This window comes from Chelonoidis abingdonii, chromosome 14 (assembly GCF_003597395.2).
Source record: "Chelonoidis abingdonii isolate Lonesome George chromosome 14, CheloAbing_2.0, whole genome shotgun sequence".
Lineage (NCBI taxonomy): Eukaryota > Metazoa > Chordata > Testudines > Testudinidae > Chelonoidis > Chelonoidis abingdonii.
The window spans coordinates 20,450,594-20,470,103 of NC_133782.1; the positions used below are offsets into that span (position 1 = coordinate 20,450,594).

The window sequence follows — 19,510 nt, forward strand, 5'->3', positions numbered from 1 at the left end:
GATAGGGCTCAGATGCCAGCTGGCTGTGTTGGGATGCTTATACTGCTAATCTCTCTTCTGTAGTTAAGTGGAAGACTTCAGTCCTAGCATATTTCTAACAATAGATAAAGCTAGAGGAAAAGGAATGGAGAAGATATTTCATTACCCATTTGGGAATAGGAAGGAGAGGGGGGAAAAAAGGCATAATTTGTTGCATCTTGCTGACCTTACAAAATTTTTGTAAGATTCTGATACCAAAGAAATATTGGAAGTTGGTACCAATTCCCTTTGAATGTTGCCACTTTTTTAATAAGATTACTCTGATCAGTAAATGCGTGTCTTGCATCCTCCTACAGGAAGAAGATGAAACAGATTCGGGTACCATGGTCCGGACAAGTGGAGATGAGACTGGTACTATAAGAGCTGTCAGTACGAGTGATGGAGCGAATACCATGATAGAACACGATGGAACGCTGGAATCCCAGCTGGGTACAATGGTAATAAACACGGAAGATGAGGAAGAAGAGGGGACCATGAAGAGTAAGAACTCCTTATTTTTAATGATTATATAGTCCCTAATTCACACAGAGATTAAAATACAAAAATTGACGTGGGGAAAAACATGTGAATGTATGTGGTCAAAAAGTACAATGAGGCCATAGTAGGATGAAATGTCAGCAGAAGGGAGAAAGCTAAATATAATGGAAAGTTAAGATTATTACAATAAATGTTTTATGTACGGCAGCTAAGGGTGTTTTAATTAAAGTGAGTAATAGCTTTCAGCAAGCTGCTCTGCCTATGGAAGATACTAATTTTATGGAATTTATGTACTTTCACTATACTATTTATTGTAGATTACTCTTAGTGTTGCTCTAACTTCCCTTGACACAACATACTAAATAATTATAAATTACCAGTTAAACCCAACCTGGGTTTTCTAATTTTGAATTCAGTTAATAGTTTTTCTATTATGGCATGTCTGCCTCAATTCCTGTTTCGAAGGAGATGTGCTGTTTGAAGTTACTAGGTGCTCTCTGTTGTCATGGTTCCACTCAGTAGATGCAAGCATTTTATTAGGGAGATTTTACTTCTAAAAAGTAAAATATTATTGGCTATTTGTATTGTGATTGTGCCTTGGGTTCCCAATCATGAATCAGGGCCTATTGTGCTAACACTGAACAAAAAGATGATGCCTGCCCTGAAGACCTTGCAATCTGAGTATAAAATGAGACAACCGGTGTATATAGTATACAGGGAGAACACAAGGTAACAACAAAACAGGTCAACATGACAAGTAGTGGTCACAGCACACCAGCTGTCTAGCACTGTCTGGGAGGGTGGTGGTGAGATGGTGTTTTTTGTAGGCATCGTGGCAGAGGAGAGATTTAAGGAGGACGATGCAGTGGCTTTGCAGATGTTTACAGGGACTTCCTTCCTGGCATTGAGGTGACATGGGAGAAAGTGCAACAGTACTTGTTTTTTAAAATATAAAAAATAGGCAATGAAGGTTGGCATTGATTGGAAAAGCAGAGGTGGGAGTCTATACCTCAGTAGTGTACAGTATGCTAGGTAGGATGGGAATAGGCCATAAGGGCCTTAAGTAAAGATGGGTAGCTTGTGTTTCAGGAGGGAGAGCCAGTGGACAGGAGCAGAGAGGTATGAGTGATGTAGGAGAAGCAACAAACCAGGAAAACTACCTTTGCATTGACTTTTTCTGTGAGTATAAGTGGGGCAAGATTGCATTGACCTAGGCTGGAAAGGAGGTGGCTGCAATAGTTGAGATGCAAGATGTGGCTCTGGATGGGGAGATTTAGCTGAGGGATTGGAGAGGAAAGGCTACATCTTAATGATGTAAAGCAGTAAGACATGACAGTCTTTTAAGGCTTACCTTTTAAGCTGATATGATGGTACAAACTAATGGTTAATTTCTTCTATGATTGTATTTAAAACATGATAGTTTGGAAAATGCTGGTTCAAACGGTCACCTCCTTCAGCATAATCAGGAGTTGGGGAGATTCAGCCTCAGCCTGACCTGTGAAAGTTTTGCCTGTTGTTGTGGGATTTTCGTGACCCAAGTAGAGACCTGGGCTCCATCAGCTGGAAAACACGTGCTAAGCATAGTAAACATTCTGGGGAGTGGCAAGTCAGTCCTTGAAGGAACTGGGTCTAAGCCTGCTTGTGGCTTTAAAGATGAACTAGATAATGGAATCTGTCTAATTTGGTATGACTTACATTTGCAGCAGTCAGTTCTTAGGAGGCGGCAACTGCATGCTGCGTGAGCACCAGGTACAGTTAAATAACACTGATACAAGTGATCTGGGAAAATGTCCTCTGCTTTCAATAGGCGTGGTGAGATTTGTTCAAAATGGAATAGCCTTTGTAACACTCAAATGTCTTGTGACTCATTGTCACTTATTCATGACAGTAATGTGCATATTTACTATTAATAATGCTGGAGGTCTGTTTACTATGGAATCAGTTGTGATCCAGACAGTAGTGTGGAGCATCAAACCATAAACTCAGTTGCTGCAAGACCTATACTTCAGTCCTCTGGTTGTGCTGTCATTCTTAATTTACGTCTCTTCTCTGTGTTGTATGTTATCTTGATGCAGACGTTCTGTAGAAAATTTAACTATAATGTGTATAATCCATGTGGCATAGCTGGTGCTGGAGGCTGAAACTTTTACAAATAATTAGGCATGGTGTGGTGGACCCACTTTCAACTTTACTGAATTTTAGTTTGCCCTGATAAGCTTGCGTGGGGAAACAGATGGTGCAGCTTCATCTCTAACAATTGTAACAAGGACATACCTTCCAGCACTCCCTTTCTTACTGTTCTTCATTAGCTACTCCCTCTAGGTTGGTTGATTTTGACTGCTACTATTTAACCTAGAACGCTGTATTTTAACCATTTTGGAACTCTATCTGATTTTTTTAGTTTTGAGAGGTTCATAAGCTGATGTGTTTTATTTCACCACAATTGGAAAAACCTTGGTCTTCATTTGAAGTACCTGTTCTTTGGAGAACTGTGTCTCTTAGCAGCAGCTACACTTAATCTAAGCTATAGATTGGCTTCATTAGTCCGGATGATCTGCTGGAAGTTTTTCCTTACTACACAACCTTTGCCTTTCGACCGCTGAGCCCTCATTTCTGGCTTAAAATGCCTCTCTGGGAAAAGTGAAGTGCTTTGTTACATGTGGCAGGCAGTGCTTTCTCTACTGGTTCATCGAATGTTGTTCTCAACAAACAGGAAACAACAAGCCTGCAAGACAAGATTAGCACTAGCCATACTAGAAATGACTTCTAGTTGAAAAGTTTTACACATGGAGTATTTGCATGAAAGTAATGTAGATGAGATACAGTGACCTTGGGACATAGACTCTAAAATGTATTCAAAACAGGAAAGTGAGTCCATGCATAGCTTAAATGCTTTAATATTTAGGAGGCTGTTCGAGTATTCAAGATAATCTAGCTCTTATCGCTCAGGCTATAGAGAATGCAGTGATAAACAGAGGGACAGTGTTGATGCTTGTCCAAGAATAAAAGGTGTGGGTAAAAATCCTTCATATACTCATGTAGCATAGAGTATATTTGATTAACTTAAGCAATTTTGCAGTCTTAAAAGATGGGTACATGGAATGAATTAGGTTCATTTCCCCCAGAATTCCAGAAGAAACCTGGTCTCAGTCTAGCTAGTATCTTTCAGAGTTTATGGGGAATTAAAAATCCTTTGTAGGGTTAGTCCAGAAATCCTTTGCCTTAAGATGACCTTGCCATTTTCAGATGTTAGACAACAGCAAGTCTCTTTTGGAGCTGATGCTTGAGATAAAGGGCTATGTTTGTAAGACAGCAAGTGTCTTGAATGCCTGGTATACAGCCGTGCACACAAAGATAGTTACCAAACATTTACATCTCATTGAAGGATGCAGAGTTTAAAATGATGGGTACAGTTTGACTCTGCAGGAGGGTATACGCTCCTCTACTCCTCACAGATTGACTTGGAACAGGGTCACTTTGGATGAAGCAGGGGAGAATGATAGTGCTGAACTGGAAAAGGTGTGAAGAAAGGGAAAAATCGCTTCCTTCCTCCCCCAGTTAAGAACTTTCTCATGGAAATCTGTTCCTGCAGACTTGGAGTTTTGACAATACTGGAAATATCTTATAGATGCTTCAGTTGGGTGCGATGAACATCTTCAGACTCTGTGGTTGTCTTGCTCCTTAATGCTCTCTCACATTTGCGCTACCAGTGTAGTCATGGCTAGCTTGTTCATTTATTTTTTTATAGGGAAGGTTTGTTCCTTCTCCTAAAGCAAGTTTTTCCTTCCTTCCTTGCATCTTAGCATTGTTTCCAAGGGCCGCACTGGTGATCTGAGTTTAAGTCCTCAGTTACTGAACTCACATGGAAACGATCAATACAAAGATTTGTGACTTTAGTAGGAGGTGCATTGGCCCCAGGAGTGATGTGGGGGTGGGGCAGGCAGGGAGCCTTCCTTAGCCTTGCTGAGCTGCTGCCTGGGAGCCACCTGAGGTAAGTGCTGCCTGACAGGAAGCCAAACCCTAGCCCTGAGCCCCCTTGCAGAGCCAGCACCCCAAAACCTCTCCTGCACCCCAACCCCCAGACCTGAACCCCCTCCCAGAACCAACACCTTATACACCCCTCATGCATCCCAAAACTCTGCCCAACCTCAGACCCGCCCTCCTGCACCCAAACTGCCTCCCAGAGCCTGCACCCCAACCCTCTGCCCCATGCTCAGCCGGAGCCCCCCTCCCACACTGTGAACCCCTCAGCCCAGAGCCCCGCCCCCAATCCCAACTCCCCTGTCCCAGCCTGGTGAAAGTGAATGTGGGTAGGGGAGAGTGACCAAAGGAGAGAAGAGGGGATGGACTGAACAGGGTTTCAGGGCAGGGGTGGGGCTTCAGGGAAGGGGCAGGGTAGATCCTGGATTGTCCTTAAATTCAAAAAGTGATCTTGGGTGTAAAAAGGTTGGAGACCACTGGATTAGACCAGCTAAGAATAATTGTGTATAAACTTTATACAAATCACTTAGGAAGAAGTACTTTTATAGGACTTTTTTCCCAGGAATTCATTAGTTCTGTCAAATGAAAACTCTTTTCCACTCAATGGCTTTTTAGACTCACCATCTCTCGGTGAAGACTTTGTTTTAGAAGAGGGAGCACATAGTAATATGCTTACAAATTGATATAGAACTCTGCAAACTCTGGCTTTCCTGCTGAAATTTCAAACTCTGGCAAATATTGATTAGCTGTAAGTAATGAGGGAAGTCTGCTTTTATAACAATGGGAAGAAAGCTGACTTATATTTCAGTGTTAGTATGACTGAAACAGGATAATAGTCTGTAACAAGGAGAGAAATGGCAAATCAGGCATCTATGTACAGTAGTTTACTATAATTTAAATGGTTGCCCCAAGAGGATGGGGACAAGGGCTATTTAAGTTGAGAATACCTGTTGTTCACAAACAGAAAACATACTGAGTTTGTCCTTCTAAAGAATCTGAGTAATATGGCTTATCAGGTTTTAAAAGGATCAGAAATCTAAAGGGTTTTTGTTTTAAGAAAAAAGCCTATGATGATTCTTTCATTTTTGAGTATTTTCCCAAACCTCTGCTATCACTTTTTAACTATTCACTAACTTCACACTAAGGGAAAAATGCTACCAAAATTCTGTTTAAACTTGGATGGGAGAGGGATTTTCTCTTTGATGTAATTGATACGTTAACTTACAAAGTTGAACAATGCTAAACCCCTTCCTTTTTGGCCTACTTCAGTTCACTCACCTTCACTTACATCGTTTCTTCAAAACTCTGTGGTCCTTACAAACTGAAAGTAAATAGTTCTGTCCTCCAGTTACTCTTAGTATAGAAGATGCACGTGGTAATTTTACTTTCACAGATGAAACACCCAACTTTAAAACCAGCATTTATTTTGTGGTTAGGGACATCCTACAATGGCTACTGCAGTTGTTGGCTGTGTTTTAGCATCTAACCAGAAGAGGGAGCTCCAGAACAAGCTGCTGGCAGATACTGTTGGCATTGGAAGCTCATCTTCCAAACACTTGAAAGTGTCAGAGGACTTCCTCAGTTTGAGGAATGAATTTGAGGTTCCCGGTGCAAGTGCTGTGACAGCGTCACTCTTGTGCACACTACTTTCGTGTACATGTACATTTAATGCCATAATTTCAAGAGGACCCAGGGCAGGTTGGTTTCATTCAGCATTTTTGCTCTTACCATCAAAAGGAGTACGTACATTTAAAAAAAAAAAAAAATCATCTACACAGTTGGTTTATTGATTTAATCATTTGGAAAATTACCATATCAGGTTAAAAATTGGCTTAAACTCCTTTTCCTTTCCTCTCCACCTCCTCCAGAAGAATAATATTGAATTCCTAAGTGCAGCCCAGTGCACTGTCCATATTAATATTCCTTTGTATAACTGTTTCCTGGGGAGATGGCTAGGCAGCAGTCTCTTAAGAGTTTGCAAATGCCTTTCCTGTGAATTGCCTCAAATGCTCCATTTTTTTTCCCCAACTTATTTCCATGTTAATGTTCTCTTGATGTTCAGTTAAACTGATAGAGCTGTAAAAAGTCATCAAACCAGCAACAGAACTCTTTTGAGGAAGGATTTTAAAAAATCTTAAATAGGTGAAATAATGGTATTTTTAATGCATTGGAATTGATGAATTAATGAAAATTCTCATATTAAATGATCTATCTTTCAAATGATTACCATGAATTGCTAGACCAGTTAAGAGTGTTCAGGTGAATACAGTAAGAAGATCTCAATTCTTTTACATAGCAGCAGTGGTGAGTAGAATCTTTCCAGGAGCCTGAAACTCCTGGGGGCTTATATTTTTGAGTAACTGCAAAATTGCATCAAAACTGGTTCTCGCTGCCCCTCTTCCACTCCCCCCCCTTTTTTTTCTTTTTGCTGTCTTGCACCATTTAAAAGAAACAAAACAAAAAATCTGCCTTTTTAAATGAAAAAGGGTCTGTGAGACATTGAAATGTCATATTTCAGACTTGGCCTTCTATGGAAGTTCTGGAAAACAGTTTCCTCTAGCACCTCATACAATGTGTGATGAAGCTTTCAGAGAGCCATACCTTCTGTTCTTAAATGAATTGGTTTGTTTGTTTTAGGCTTTGATCACCTAAATATACTAGGTTTAAAGTGGACTTGTTACGTATAGGGTTGAATACAGAAGTACCAAAATCCATCACGTACTAATTTTGGCTGCTTAAATATTTTACAGTTGTTTGGTTTTGTTTTTCCAAAGATACTCAAAACAAAATATTCAAACATTTGCAACCCCCCCCCGCGCGCACACACAACAAACAGGTCACTAAATATCCTAGTCCTGAGGTCAGCAACCTTTCAGAAGTGGTGTGCCAAGTCTTAATTTATTCACCCTAATTTAAAGTTTCGTGTGCCAGTAATGCATTTTAACATTTTTAGAAGGTCTTTTTCTATAAGTCTATAATATGTAACTAAACTTTTGTTGTATGTAAAGTAAATAAGGTTTTTAAAATGTTTAAGAAGCTTCATTTAAAATGAAATTAAAATGCAGAGCTCCCTGGACAGGTGGCCAGGACCCAGGCAGTGTGAGTGCCACTGACAATCAGCTTGCTTGCCGCCTTTGGAACCCATGCCATAGGTTGTCTACCCCTGTCTTAGTCTGTTGTGCATTAGCCCTTGAGTCTTTGATTTTTCTGAGAACTACAACTATTTAAACTGCACTGTTACACATCTTTTTTTTTTGTTGTTGTAAATCCATTGTTAACAGCTTACTTGATACAAGTTTAACTGCTTTGGAACAAGCTGTAATTTTAACATTTAAAAGCTAGCCTTCTGAAGCACTAAGGAAGGGCACTCATTTGTAATATGAGGAACTCTTATTCTGCTCAAACACTGGAATAATTATTTCACTATAGTCACAACAAATCTTTTTATTGTCCTTTCTTGTTAAAACATCTACTAAACTACACTTCAGCCAGCCATGCGCTGGGATTGCTAGTGGGGGGAAAAAATGTTGGTATTTCCTCTTTAAAGATAAATTTCACTAATATTCATGCAATTGATAAGTGTTTGTTTGTATTCAGTTACTAAAATTTCTTCTCTTATCTCCCAGGCTATTTGTGTATGTATGTTTGTTAGTAGACACATTTCCTGCTGTTTGCCAGGATTCGTAGTGCTGCTAGACACTTGAAAATCTTGTCTTATCCACATCTTGCTTTTATTACTTGCCCATAGAATGGGTAGCACTTGAGATGAGGAAAACTGATACCTTGGCTCTTTTAGGACTAAAGAGTAGAAGCATACTTGATGTGGCAGGTAAGATAACTATACTGCCTTCGGGCTATAATCGGATCTCGTAAGTGAAGTAAGAACTAGCTTGGTCAGTACTTAAACCTGCCCTGTCTTTCTTAAAAGGGCCTGTCACTGTGGTATGTAAGCACCAAACAAAACATACCATGGAATTTGAGTGTTCCAAGATGGGGTCTTGTGTATGAGGCTTTTTTTGTATACACATGAGTGAGGTTCTTTATTGTAGTATACAAATGCAACAGCATGGCATTAGCAGCTCTGATAGCACCATACCCTTTGTCATTTGGATATGATGTAAAATATGCCTCCATTTGTGATCATTAAAGATTTTTTGGCACTCCCCACAGAATAGGTGCATTAGCCTGTCTTAGCTAGATTCCAAATCCAATGATTACATGAATTCATCTGGCATTTCCAATTACATTTGAAATCTCTCCCTATGTCCTAAGCTGGCAAATGATTATGCTCTGTTAAGAAGCCACCTTCCATCCTAGAGATGGCAGCATTTCATTAATGAGTGAAAGTGGTATGTGTGTGTGTTGCAATTTTTTTAGGTGAGAAGAGCCGTCTGAGCATGTTTAGTCTTGGTAGTCTTGTGTTAAATGTGCAAGATATTGATATTTTAACTTTAGCTACAGTAAAACATTTAAGTGCCAACATTCAATAGACCTTTCATTAGTTAGAAGTCTAATTTTTCATGTAGAGCAATGACTTTTCTCTGTAAAAACAGTCATTTAAAATGCACAGCATAATTAAATGTGGGTGGCTTAGAAGGCATCCACTGGGTGTTAAACTCGGTTATTGTTGCAAATGAATAAAGCACTATTTATCTATACTTATGAGGCAGCTGTAGGTGGTTTAATGACAGTCGGTATCTGAAGTTGTTTAGTTGCCTGGTATTGAAATGGATGATGTGGTTATTGCAGAAGTATGTCATTGGCATTTTTCGGCTGTTCTTCAGAAGATGACTTTCCATAACACTACCTCCGGTTCATGTATTAGGTTATACCACTGAAGATGCTGAATAGCTTTATATCTAAAATGAATTGGACCATTTAAAGGTAATTGAGACATAAAGCATTATTAGCAATATGTCCTCAGATACTATGATGAGCATTGTATAAATACCTAAATTGACTAAACACTTCCTTCCTCACTGTAGCATTACACTGCCGCTGTTGATGCATGGTGAATATAAATGTCCACAAATGAGAACTTTCTTCCAGTACTGGGCATGTTCCCCTGTGCTAGTTATATTCTATATTGCTTTTCACCTTCATCTTAGTAGTGCTTCTGGTGAAGCTGACTGCTCTCTGTTTACCTCCCATCTGTGCAACAGGCATATCATGTCATGTAGCTCTGAGTGCGGTCATGTAGACTAGCAGTGGGAGTACATATACTGCCGTTTTGGTGCTGGCAAGAAAGTGGTGTGTTTTTTAACAGTAGGGTAATGATGTCTTCTAAAACACGTTGAGAATCTGAAGGCTTTGCCCAACGGATTACGTTTTTTTAAATTGGAGTCTGAGCTACACACTTGTCCACTTTCAGTTCTTTGCATGCTGCATCTTGTACATGGCCTCACCATTAATAAAGCCGATACTACATGAACATAAATTCCATCCAGCATTCTGAAATTAGAAGCAGACGTACAGATGTTTAATGTAGCAATCTTTAGAAGTTTACATTTGAGTGCCTTTATTACTTTTACAGTACTGTGTAAGAAAGTATACTTGTGCTAGTGTACCTATGAATGCCAGTGATAGAAACTGGGAGAAGTTTTCTGGACATGAGCAATGGCTTGATCAAGATGGGGAGCATGAGTAGTGGATTACTGAGTAGCATACAGTAGGCCATATACCACAACAGTATCTTGAAAGGTGTAGAGGAAAGAGTTGAATCATTTATGATTAGACACAACTTTATCCCAAAATAGTAAACCTCATCTGCAGGCTAGCTTTGACCAACCTGTCTCCTCTAAGAATAATTAGGAGTTTATTTCCTGTGAGGACCCAAATAAACTGTGGAGGAAATGTCCTCCTCTTGGGAACAAATAATTTCTCAAATAAAATCTTAAAACTTCTTGGATCAAAGAGAATGCCACTTCTAAGTTGGAATTCTTCTTACCAGCCATTACTTATGCTGTTGAGGCTCTTTCTCCGAAAAGAACAGCAAACAATGTGGTATATGCATATCAGCTTCTGTCTTAAGCATTGGTAAGTTTTTATGGCCACAAACAAGTAGAGACATTAAAAAATGGAGTTGCTGACACATCTGTATTCTCACTCAGCTTTATACCAATCAAAATTCTCAGATTGTTGTGCACGAGACCCTAGATATGAGACATTGCAACACATCCAAGTAAAGTTGCTTCTGGGTAAGCTTATGATATGGGCTAGGAATGAGTTATCCAATCAGAACTTGTCACCGTTTCCTCTCTTTCTGCTTTTGTCTCCATTGCCAATACCTTCATGTATTTAGTCCAATGACTAAAGCAAACAAGCTGAGACAGAAGAATTCCCTGTCAGAAAATCCTGTGGTGATGGATGGGGAGGAAAGCAGCCTCTGTCCCTTCATTTGCTTGCAGGCTAGTATAATATTGTCATAGTTCTTAATAAAACATAGTAAAAGAAGATGTCAAAAAGGGTAGTCGTCAGTTTAACTAGCTTTCTTGCATCATAGAAAATGCACAGAGCCTTCTCTATCACATGTACCATAGACTTTTTTGTGTGCCCTTAAGAATAAATATTCTTTCTTTGAATGAACAGAAGATAGTTTACAAAATAAATTAATTTGGATGTTTTCGATTAATTGTAATAGTCCTCTGTTGCTTTGCAGTGGTGGCAGGACCCACCAGGCATGGTTTAGATTTCGTTTGGGATTGAGAAACAGTTCCTCGTAGTCGTGGCAAGACTTATCAGTGTACATTTAAGGAGTTGTGAAATGCGTGCCTTGCACTTCATGTGAGTGAATTCCAGTTCATGTTACTAAAGGGTAGGAAAGTAATTAATGGTGGAATACTTTTAGCTGTAGTTGAATAAATTTGCCTCTTTCTGCTATGCTGTATGAAATGATACAGTTCTGTTAATCTTTATTAGTTTCTGTACAAATTATCCCGAGTGGCTTTTAAACTTCAAGTATCAGGGGTAGCTGTGTTATTCTGTATCCACAAAAACCCTAATTGAATGGGCCCTGTCAACACTGGTTCTCCACTTGTGAGATAACTCCCTTCTCTTCATGTGTCAGTATAATCATGCCTGCATCTGTAATTTTCACTCCATGCATCTGAAGTGGGTTTTTTACCCATGAAAACTTATGCCCAAATAAATCTGTTAGTCTTTAAAGTGCCACCGGACTCCTTGTTGTTTTAAACTTCAGTTATGGTTCTTTGAGGAAAAGGTTGATGCAAACAACTACAATTCCATTTGAAATTTGCATATTAGGCATTTATTGTATGTAATCATTGGGCACTATTATTGTTAAATGCTTGGCTTAGACCTTTGAGTTAAACTATAATAGACAGCAATGGCTTTTCTGATTTTTAAAGTTAAAACTAACATTTCATACATCCTTGCAAAGTTTGATCAAGAGCTTTTCTATACAGGGACTCTGTATTCCCGGATGTGTAGCACCATGATCCTTGTTTTGGGTCTCTGCGTCCTACCACAAAACAAATAGTAAGTTATTTCCAGAGTCCTTGGTGTATGTGCCTCCTGCCACCCCATTGTCACAAATGCATGCACTCTCCGGAACTTAATTGTAGTCCACTAGAGCGTGTCTAGATGCTGCAGCTTACTAGGACCATGAGCAAACTAATGTCTAACAAAGTCAGTCAAGTTCTTTCCTAGTATTCTGGTATGTAATTCCAGAAAATGTGCCAAGCTACTCAGATTTTGTCAAACTTTTTCTCATTCTCAGTGCATAGGCATATCAAATAGTTTGTTACAACAAGGCTAAGCCATGATGAAAGACATAGTACAACAAAAATACTTTGCATTTACAATCTTTTATCCAAGGATTTCAAAGCACTTACCTGTGTGTAGTTCGTGGGAAAACTCCAAGATAATCTTATTTTGATATGTTCCTCATATAGAAGTTTATAGTCTAATTAGCCACTGGTGATATCATTTGTCACCAAAAATTACTGTCTGACTTAACAAAAACAATTCATGTTCTGGCAGTTTATGCACTAGTGCAACATTTGTGCATTTGGGTGTTCAGCACTTCATGGTAATGTTTAAAACGAAATAGCTTGTTTTTATCTTCAACATTTTTAATTGAAAACCTTTCTATTAAGTTTAGAGGAAAGAGCCAAATTTTTGTTTTGATAAACTTTAGTCTTCCTATCAGGAAAATATACACATGTTTGGTATCTAACTTCTCTAATATAATATTGCTAACTTCATAAGCCAACATTTTATGGTTTTAGATAGAATTATAGTTCTGTATATGAACGTGTCCATTAGCAAACTGGCAGGGCTGCAGGTTAAACATTTAATTTTAAAATCTTAATGTACTTGCAATGCAGTTTCCCTGACTCTGATTTGGAATGAGGAACATCTACATGCTTCAAGCATAGGTCTCTTTAAAACAGAAAACAGATTTAAAGAATCTGCAAGAGGTTATGCATTCTTGAAGGAATATGTGTACTTCTATCATAGCCAGTAACAGCTCTGGAATTTGCTTTTGCTGATGGGGGGGGGGGGTCACTATAAAGAGGGGGAAATAGTAAAACAAGGATTTTTTTTCTATTGCATTGGTTTCTATTTCCCATTTATTTTAGTAGGAGAGAAACATTCTTGTTACGTTCATAGATTTACTACTCAGCAAGCTTACTTGAATAATAGAGTGGAATTTTCAAAAGCAATCTACCTTGGCCTATTTCTACTCCTATTGAAGTCTTTTGGTTTTGGAAAATCCCCTCCATAAAGTCCAAATGCTATTAGAGTTTATTGGGCAATACTAATGAAGATTCAAAGCAGTGGCTATTTACTGGACGCTAGGCTGTATTTAACAGTAATTCTGAAATTAATGTTAATATGGAGTACTTGGGATAGCAGTGCTTTGGAATTCACACCTTTGGGTGTGAGGGGAGGGACTTGCCATACATGCTTTGTGATCTGCCCTTCACCTGAGCAGGCATGGCAGTGACATTTCACTGTTCTAACATCTGTCCCAAAATAGATTTAAACATTAATATTTCTCAGTTTTCAAAGAAATTATACCAACAGCACATTTGAGGGTTTTCTTTTTTTGTATTTCTTTTTGGGTAGGGATTCTGATCTTTATTCTTCATTTGGCACACTTTACAATAACGTGCTATGAGCACTTATGGTGCTAAATACATATCCTAAACATGTAATAGACTGGAAAGGCTCCAACAGAGCTGTTGTGTTCCATTTTGTAATTAATATGGCTCCTAAAATGACGACTATATATTTAAATGATGGAACATTAACAGCTCCAGAGGAGCTATATTGATTCATCTCCATAAGAGGCTTTTTTTTTTTTTTTTTTAAAGGTCCTAAGTACATGCTTACATAAAGAAGTTACTCCAGTCTGACATGCATAGTGCCCACAGTATAACTAGTAGTGATTCTCCATCTGTCTCTGCACTTCACTTCTGTTAAACATTAATATTTTGATACCACCCTGTAATACTAGGAAATGTCTACTTGGGATAAATTGACAGACCCATCTAGTCTGGCGTCTTTTCCAGCAGTGGCCAGTATCTGACACTCTTCTTTAGAGAACCAGACTTAGTTTTTAGTTTCTTCTTTTAGTTTCTATCAAAACCTTAAACGGAATTAAACAGGTGAATTTTGTATTGAATTAATAGCAGATGACCTTTCTGCAAAGCTGGTACTGATGTAAGTCAGGATTATAAAAATAAATCTAGCATTCCAGAATGACATGGATTTGGTGTATTGTCTTTCCTTCTCAAGGAGCATTTCTGTCACTCTTGTTAAATAAGCAACCTGACTCTGAAATTCTAGTAGCAATTAAAATTGATAAAAATCCCCAGAGCTGTGCTAGATTTGTTATTTTACAGTCTTTTTCCGTTCATCATTTCCTTGTCAATTAGTAAATCTACATCTTAATCCATTTAATAAATTATTCCAGTAAATCAATATTTAAGGTTAAAAATATATCCTATACAAATGTACTTAATTGGTGGCCATTATAGTCTGAAGGTTATTGTATCCCCTCAAAGGACAAAGCTGACTTCATGGCTACTGGTGTCCAGTTTAATGTGGATGAGAAGTACAGTACATGCTTTCTTTTAACTATTGTAGAGTTATCAAAATCTAACCCAGAAGCTGCTTGTAGTCATTTGCCTTTTATTTGTATCCTTATGTTGCTCCTCTGTGTGGAAACAGAAATTTAGTTAACTAAACGTTAGAAATTTGTGATTTGGTTTCACTGAAGTTACCAAAGGACCCTTCCATGACTGAATTAACTAGTGCTGTGATTGACTGCACCTACCCACGGATGTTACTGTGAGCACCAGTTGGTGAAGAATAAAATTTTACTGTTCTGGGAAGAGGGGGAGGTGTGGTTTTGTTTTGTGTGTGTGTGTTTTAATGTTGCTTTCTGAATTAATCCCTGCAGCACAGCAGCTACATCTAAGCAAAATTATCTTTCAGTAAGTATATAAGCTCATGAAAATCAAGTAGTACTCTATGTGAAGGAGCATTTAAAAATGACTTTTTCAAATCACTCAGCACCAATTTGACTGTTCATTATAATATAGATTTTTAAAAAGATCCAGATTACCCAGTACACCTCTACCCTGATATAACACAACCTGATATAACACGAATTCGGATATAACGCAGTGAAGCAGCGCTCTGGGGGAGGGGGTGGGGCTGCGTATTCCGGCAGATCAAAGCAAGTTTGATATAATGTGGTTTTACCTATAATGCAGTAAGATTTTTTTTGGCTCTCAAGGACCGCGTTATATTGGGGTAGAGGTGTATTGTGTGTGTGTGTGTGTATACAACAGCTGATTTCATCCTGCTGCATCTTCTTTCTTGACACTTCCCTTATTCGGGGTTGGCGACTCTTGTAATCGTCTTCTAGGCTGTCATGCAGATTGGTCTCTCTGGAGTTCACTGATATCCGATCTGTGTACAGAGTCTTTGGTCTCTCCATTAGCTATCTTTCATCAAGAGCCATGCTACTGATATAACTCTCAGGTCTCCTCTGGATATGCCCATACCAGTGTAGCCCAACCTTCTTCAACTTGTCCTTAGTTGGAGCTACTGATATTAGGCCCCTTAAACCTCATTTCAGTTACTATTCTGGATTGTCCAACATGAGTTCATGCCTATTCTACAAAATTCCACCGCATAAAACATTCTTCTGTATTCCTGGACTATAACATTTATAAAGTGCCTCTTGCTTCTAACAGTATCTTGCAGTTGCATAGAATGAGTATCCATAGAGTATCTTCACTCTCTAAATGTTTTGTCACCACAATGGTAATTAGATTTCTATACTACTTCAGTAATTATCCCGAATAGCACAGTATTTCTTAACTTTGCAAACACGTTTCCAGACTCTGACCTTCATGCAGTCTGTCTGAAGGTGGCTTTGTTGATATGATTCTGTACAATGAGGCTTTTTAAAAAAAAAAAAGAAACTATTGCCAGCGGTAGAATAAAATAATTTGTCTTAATGTCTGTTACAATGCAAATGTGTAAGCTTTTATTTTCATCCTTCAGCTGTTTGCTGGCTCAAGAAAGACTGCAAGATAGCTGTTGCAGTGATGCTTAGAGTTCTAATGCTATTTTCCTACTATTTGTACAGCCACCCTTTTGTCTCTTTCAGTATCTGAAGCCAAGGATCATGCTAAAAATCTTATTGCTTTATGGAAGTTCACTTTACTGTATATTTAACACTTCTGTAAACACACGAGATGTCCTTAAAATATCAAGTAGACACAAGAATTCAAACCATTATATCTATTAATAATCCGATAAAATCTGGGAAATGAAGTTCTACAATATAATATGTCAGTTTTACTTTAAAGAATAATATCCTGTGACTAAACATGTATGGATTTCCAGATATCAAAAATAAAGCACCAAGTAATAGCATACAGTCTCTTGGAAAATTTAGACCTTTGACAAGCTTATGTCTGCATATCGCCTAAATGTGAAACTCTTTGCCAAATATTGTCTTATGGACATTTGGCAAATCACTTAAGAGACTGTTTTTATGTATTTTAAGCCCCATTTTTTATTAGTTTTGGCTATTATACTTGTATGGCACTTGGTGTAACCTTAACTGCTCAGTCTAGACCTGGCTTATGTTTGGCTAATTTTGGTGCCATTTATACAGGCACTTGACCTGGGGTCACTGTTGTGGGAAATTGAATTTCTGAGTTGCTGGCTTCTATGGATATGAGAGACTTGACTTCTGTAATGGCTGAAAATGTATTTAGACATGACAGATTTATTGCATTGTTTAGAAAACTGTTTTTATCACAATGAAATAACCTTTCCTTTTGAAAACAGGGTATTCAAAATAGGTTAATTGGCTTGCTCTTACAGAACTAACTCATGTAATGTGCACAAAAACCATATGCAGCAATTTATCATAAATGAAAGCAATGCTGCATTTAGCTATGAATGTTTGTAAATACAGTTTGTTTTCATGATCCTAAGATATAGCTTGCTGCAACAATACGTCTTCCGTACAAACATATTTTTATTCTTATGCTGAGACTCTACACAAAGTATTATCTGCATTGAATTTAGCTTGTCATGCTGGACATAAATTTGAATACATATTAGACAACATCTGAAACTGCACCAATTGCACTAGCCGGTAAGTCTTAAATTTGACAGTGATATCCTTTTATACTGTCACGAATCCACGCTGAAACTTTCAATATTTTGTTACTTCTAACAGTTCTTATATTGTCTGGATTTTTTTTTTTCTGAGGTGCTTTGAGGCTATGGTCTGTTCATTTTGTCTCTTTCCCCCGACCCATAACCCCATATGGCATTCTAATGATCCTTCAACTGAGAAAGGCTGGGCTCCTCCTAGATCCCATCTCATCTATACTTCAGATCTCATCTGTGTTTCAGACCACAGCAGTGTCCTAATTGAATGTATGGCCACACACTTCCACTTTTGACATAAGATGAGTAGGGGTAATGGAGATTGGTTGGGTGAAATCATGCCTAAATGTACACGGATCCTGGGGTGCTGTAAGAATTTTTATAGTGGGGGTGCTGATGGTGGAAATCATGTATTAAGTGTTATTAATACTTCAAGCCAAAGGGATGCAGCAGTACCTCTAGTTCCAGCACCACTGCACAGCTTACATTAAACCACAATCCAAATGTAATTGTGGCTGAAAGAAGGCAGCATGTTACCATTCTTATTTCTAATCCAATCTAACGAAACAGCCCATCTGGTCTTTTCCTTGGCAAAACTGGACTCCTACTGCATCATGTCCTCCATAAGTCCACAGTGTTCTCCCTGCCTTTCCTTTTACTTAGATTCTGATTCCTCTAAAGAATGTGTAATGGAACTGAGCGGGTCTTAGTAATGGAGAGTTTGAGGTGCATGGCATGTACTTAGTTTTTTGAAATATGAAAAAAAATATGACATAAAGATGAGGCACTTGTGTGACCCAGTAGGAGAACCTATATTTGACTTAGGGAAATCCCTAGCAAAAGAATCTGATAGAATAAGTGTTGATTTTAAAATCCACCCTATACATACCTTAGAAAATTAATAGTCTCTCCCCATGCCTTCAGCCAAGGACAGGATATGTAACCTTTATACAAAGGAACTTACAGGGGCTTTCTTGGAGTGTGGTGGCAGCTGGTCTTCTGTACTGTTACAGTCAAATGGGAAATGTAGCATGTTCTCACTTGTAAAACAAATTTTGGTTCTGGTCTCATTAGTTGTTGGCTGAAGTCTCTACGCGGCTTCTAGTACATATGGCTCAGTCACTTAGCAGTTTGGTCTGAAGGACTCAGCACAGGTCTAATCCTGGTTCTGATGCAACTTGCGTTGTGGTCTCTTAACTTCTCTTACAGATGAGGAAGCAGAGGCAAATAGGGATAATACTTCTCTCACACTAGTGGCGTAAGGATTAGCTTTTTGTCTAGTGCTTTCCAAAGAGATAGTACTTTGTTAGCACCAAGTATTATTATTATTATTTATTATTAGTGATCTAATTGCTTGAGACAGATTCTGTTTGGTGTAATATAAAATGCTCTAGTTTCTGATTTTTACAGAAGTGACCGTTGTTTTACCATTTTTTAAATATTTCCAGGGAGGGATGAAACGATGCAGCCAGCCAAACCATCATTCCTGGAATATTTTGAACAAAAAGAAAAGGAGAATCAGATCAATAGCTTTGGGAAGAATGCATCTGGCCAGACAAAAAATTCCTCTGATTGGAAGGTACCACAGGATGGAGACTATGAATGTGTAAGTATATACTTTGAAATGTATTGTGGCCATTTTAAAGGTTTTCTGTTAATCTTAATATAGTAGCTTTCTTATTTGGACAAAGTACAGTAGAACCTCAAAGATACAAACACCAGAGTTACAGACATACTGGTCAAGCGGCTACCCTATGGAACCAGAAGTGATCCTGCAGCAGTGGGGACACAGACCCACTCCTTCACTGCCTTGGGGCTTGGGGCTGCAGCTGCAGTGTGAGGCAGGGTCAGGGCTCCAGACAGGGAATTGTGGTCAGGGTTTCTGATTCTTGGGAGCACCGGAGCTTGGGGCTTTAGCCCTGCGCCTCCTTTCCTGGCTTCAGACCTGCAGGGGGCTTAGGGTTTAAGTATTAGGGGAGCGCCAGTTTCAGCCCCATCATGCACCCTCCTTTCCCCCGGCCCTCCCCCGGCTGAAACTAGGAGCAGAGCTGCAGGGCTGAAGCCCTGAGTCTCAGCTCTCCTCCAAGGTCTAAAGCCCTGAACCCTAGTGCTCCCGAGAGGCAGAACTCTGTAGGCCATCTGCCTGGGAGTCAGGGCGAGCCTCTCTGTTCCCTTTTCCTTCCTAGCCTGTTCTTTGCAGATTATGCTCTGCAGGCCATCTGCCTGAGAGTTTTATATAAACTGAGCTCTTCTCCTGAATTGGGGACTACCGCAGGAGCCTTCCTACTCCCTGCAGCTCTCCAGCTAACCTGAGTGACTTGTTGATTTTTATGAGAACCAG

At 38.9% G+C, this 19,510-nt stretch overlaps 1 protein-coding gene across 3 annotated transcripts in view; it reads left to right on the forward strand.

Annotated features, from left to right (window-relative positions):
* STK4 (serine/threonine kinase 4) overlaps positions 1 to 19,510 on the forward strand; it is a 77,926-nt gene that overhangs the window by 19,633 nt on the left and 38,783 nt on the right. For all 3 annotated transcript variants that reach the window (XM_032767398.2, XM_075072290.1, XM_075072291.1), the window contains exons 9-10: positions 336 to 519; positions 18,618 to 18,775. In XM_032767398.2, the coding sequence (XP_032623289.1) occupies positions 336 to 519; positions 18,618 to 18,775 (342 nt within the window). The remainder of the gene's footprint in view (positions 1 to 335; positions 520 to 18,617; positions 18,776 to 19,510) is intronic.